This window comes from Drosophila ananassae, chromosome 3R (genome assembly GCF_017639315.1).
Source record: "Drosophila ananassae strain 14024-0371.13 chromosome 3R, ASM1763931v2, whole genome shotgun sequence".
In the NCBI taxonomy this organism is placed as follows: Eukaryota; Metazoa; Arthropoda; class Insecta; order Diptera; family Drosophilidae; genus Drosophila; species Drosophila ananassae.
Window position 1 is genome coordinate 8,460,268 of NC_057930.1, and position 3,021 is coordinate 8,463,288.

The following is a 3,021-nucleotide window of genomic DNA, read 5'->3' on the forward strand; positions in this document are numbered from 1 at the left end:
GTGGGATCGCATTTTGATTCATGATCGCCAGGTTAACGAGCGACACGCCCGACCAGTTTTCGACTTCCTACTTATTGTTTGCTCCCATCTCGGGGGCCGATTAAAAGTTGCCTGACTGCCTGGGGCAACTGCAGCTTGTTGCAAGATGCCCGCTGCAAGTTGCAATTGGCAAGTGGCACGATGCTGGCTGCCAGCTGCTAAAGTCAAACTATGACTATCACTTTTTCCATGGCCACGGTTGACGGAAGTAGGTGCAGAACTCAAGTACGTGTAACAACCTTAACCCTAAAGCGAGCGAGACGGAATGGACCATGTCCAGTGTCCAGCATCAAGCGACCAGCGACTCAGACCGTTCACCCAATCCACTTGATACCCAGTTGAACCCAATTTTGTTGATATAACGTTTCCCTGGAAAGGTGCACAATGGGAATTATGCGAGCCAAGTGGTAATGCAATACTTTCTATTTCAATGCTATGGTTACATCAACCTGGCCCAGTCCTAGGCCCAATTGCGAATCTTTCACTTTCGGGGCTTGCGACTATAAAAGCCGCTGAACAAATGGCAGCCACTCGCATTTTCCCAGCGAGATCCGTTTCGGTCAGGTGGAGACCAGGTACAAAAATGTGGAGATTCGTAAGTGTAGGGCACTGGTTACCTTTAAGATGCAATCATATTTCTGTTTCCTAATCCGCAGCTACTGATCTGTAGTATTCAGCTGATTTGCGCCTCCGAACACAGCGGCGAAGGTTTCGGCGGAGGAGGTGATGGCCACTACGGAGGAAGTGGCAGCGGAGGCAGCGGCGGTGGAGGCGACTTCCATCACCACACTCCCACCACATATTCGGAGATCTCCAAGCACGTGCCCGTGCACGTGATCGAGAAGGTGCCACTTCCCATTCCGCATCCCGTGGCCGTCCAGGTGCCGAACGTGATCCGGCTTCAAATACCGGAGCCCTATGCCGTCCACGTTCCCGTCCAGCAGGAGATCCAAATACCTGTCTACAAAATAGTCCCGGAGATCACTGAGAAGAAAATCCCCTACACTGTGGAAAAACCGTATCCGGTGGAGGTGGAGAAGCCGTATCCCGTTGAGGTGATCAAGCAGATTAAGATCCCGGTGCCGAAACCCTATCCGGTTCCTATCACCATCTACAAGCATGTCCTGCAAAAGGAGCACGGTTGGTAGCGGCTCTAATCTATATTAGTATATAGTTGTGTAAGTATTTGGATGCCAGCTCTAGATCGAAGAGTATTATCTTAAAAAGTAAATAATTAAAAACTGATTTTAAGATTAAAAGAGCTATTTAATATTTGGAGTTAATAGGGGTGATTTTATCAGATATCCCTTCCCAAAAGCTTTAAGGATGTGATTCTGAATTTATGGATACCAGATGTCGAATAATTTATCCTACATGTAGAACTATATCCTACTATATCCTGGAATCAAACCAAGGATACATGAAAGCTTTTGGGGAAAGCTTAAGTCCTGAACCCTCGTTGGAGGTTGAGCTTTTTTTGAACACTTGTTTTTTATAAAGTACCTCAAAGTGCGTATACACACATTCACCGGGATGGCACCCACACACCCGCAAGTGACACCATTACACACACACACAGACACATCGATAAGGACTCTTATACCTCGCAGGTTCGTTAAACTTTTGCGAATAGATTGACGTTCTGCGGTGGAAAAGGAAGTGTGGGGGGACAGGATTTCCTCAAACCGATGACGTGCGCACACTCAACCCCCACCCCCACCCCACCCATATACCAATGTATGTGGAAAAAAACTACCCTTCGCACCTGGTCATGTGTTGCTACGTTTTATATCCTGCATGTCCTTGAAGGAGACAAACACTGGACGTGTAGGGAATTTTTCCGCGATTGTTAGGGCCCGGCAATCAATGATTTCCATTTGTTGCACACTCTTGGTGAAGTCATTCGCCCAACTATTTCGTCAGTCAGGCAATCAGGCAGTCAGTCAGTCAGTCAGGCGGGCAGTCAGTCCTTCAGTCAGTCAGTCAATCAAGCGCAGCTGCCGCAAATTATTTATGCACAACTTGTAGCGCCACACGCACTCGCCTGGCGAGTAAAATGTATCCAAAGGATGTGGCTCCGACTCCCAGTTATGTGGGTACAATGTGTTTGTCTACGTGTCAGGAACTTTAATTTGATTCACATCCCAAGCCAGCCAAGCCAGCTGGAATAGTTTATTCATTTGTTCTGTAAAGCTCAACACTGAGCTCCATTTTTAGCCATGTTGCCAAGTTTTGCTCCCAAACAAACGAAAGCCAATTGAAAATTTCTGGAATTACTGCATCGAGTCAAACTTTCTCGTAATTAAATTTTCTCACTCGCCCCCCTCCCCACGGAAAACTTGTTTGTTTCCATTTTTCCATCAAAAAGTGAGTGGCAGAGTGGGAGTCAGTTAATTAATTATGAAAATATTCAAAGTTTGCCCTTTGGCCTCATCGGATAAAATGCCATTATGTTTTTACCTGTACATTATGGCCCGAAATGCAATTTGATTTGTGTCCTTTTGTGTGTCACTCATCAAATGATTTCGAAAATTTGGTAATTGCACAGCCAGATGAAGCGGCGATAATTGATAGATTCATGTGCGTTTTCGGTTGCGGTTTGGATGGCCATTAGGGCTTGTCGGCTGAAATGTGCAGGCCTCCGGGATTGGTAGTTACGTTTCCAACTGACTATCAGAATGTCCGATTACAGGCGCAATTCAAAATGAATTGTTTTAACTTTCGATTGGGAAATCGCTGGCAAACAGCTAATGGCGTAATTATTTATCCTGTTATTGTCATTGTCTCATTGGAGTCGTGCCACAATACCAGCCTGTGCCCGATATCCGCCCCGGCGATTACCACTTTCTCAAGCCACATGTGGCAATTGAATTTATCTGGCCTAAGCCCAGGCCATAATACGGGAAAGCCAAGCCTCAATTCCTGGTCTCGTACGCCCCCGCCAGCCTCTAGTCGATCGATTGGCACATAAAATGCAAATTA

General features: G+C 46.4%; 1 protein-coding gene across 1 annotated transcript; it reads left to right on the forward strand.

The window, feature by feature from the left end:
- The first annotated feature begins 551 nt into the window (after positions 1-551).
- On the forward strand, positions 552-1,295 carry LOC6505439. The gene is made up of 2 exons (XM_001964869.4): positions 552-634; positions 696-1,295. The coding sequence occupies exons 1-2, from the start codon at positions 560-562 to the stop codon at positions 1,185-1,187; spliced, it is 567 nt and encodes a 188-aa protein (XP_001964905.2). The 5' UTR covers positions 552-559; the 3' UTR covers positions 1,188-1,295.
- The last annotated feature ends 1,726 nt before the right edge of the window (positions 1,296-3,021 follow it).

Coding starts and splice junctions, on each gene's coding strand:
- LOC6505439 (XM_001964869.4), top strand. CDS start 560: ATGGCAGCCACTCGCATTTTCCCAGCGAGATCCGTTTCGGTCAGGTGG. Junction 635..695: donor GTACAAAAATGTGGAGATTC/GTAAGTGTAGGG, acceptor CCTAATCCGCAG/CTACTGATCTGTAGTATTCA.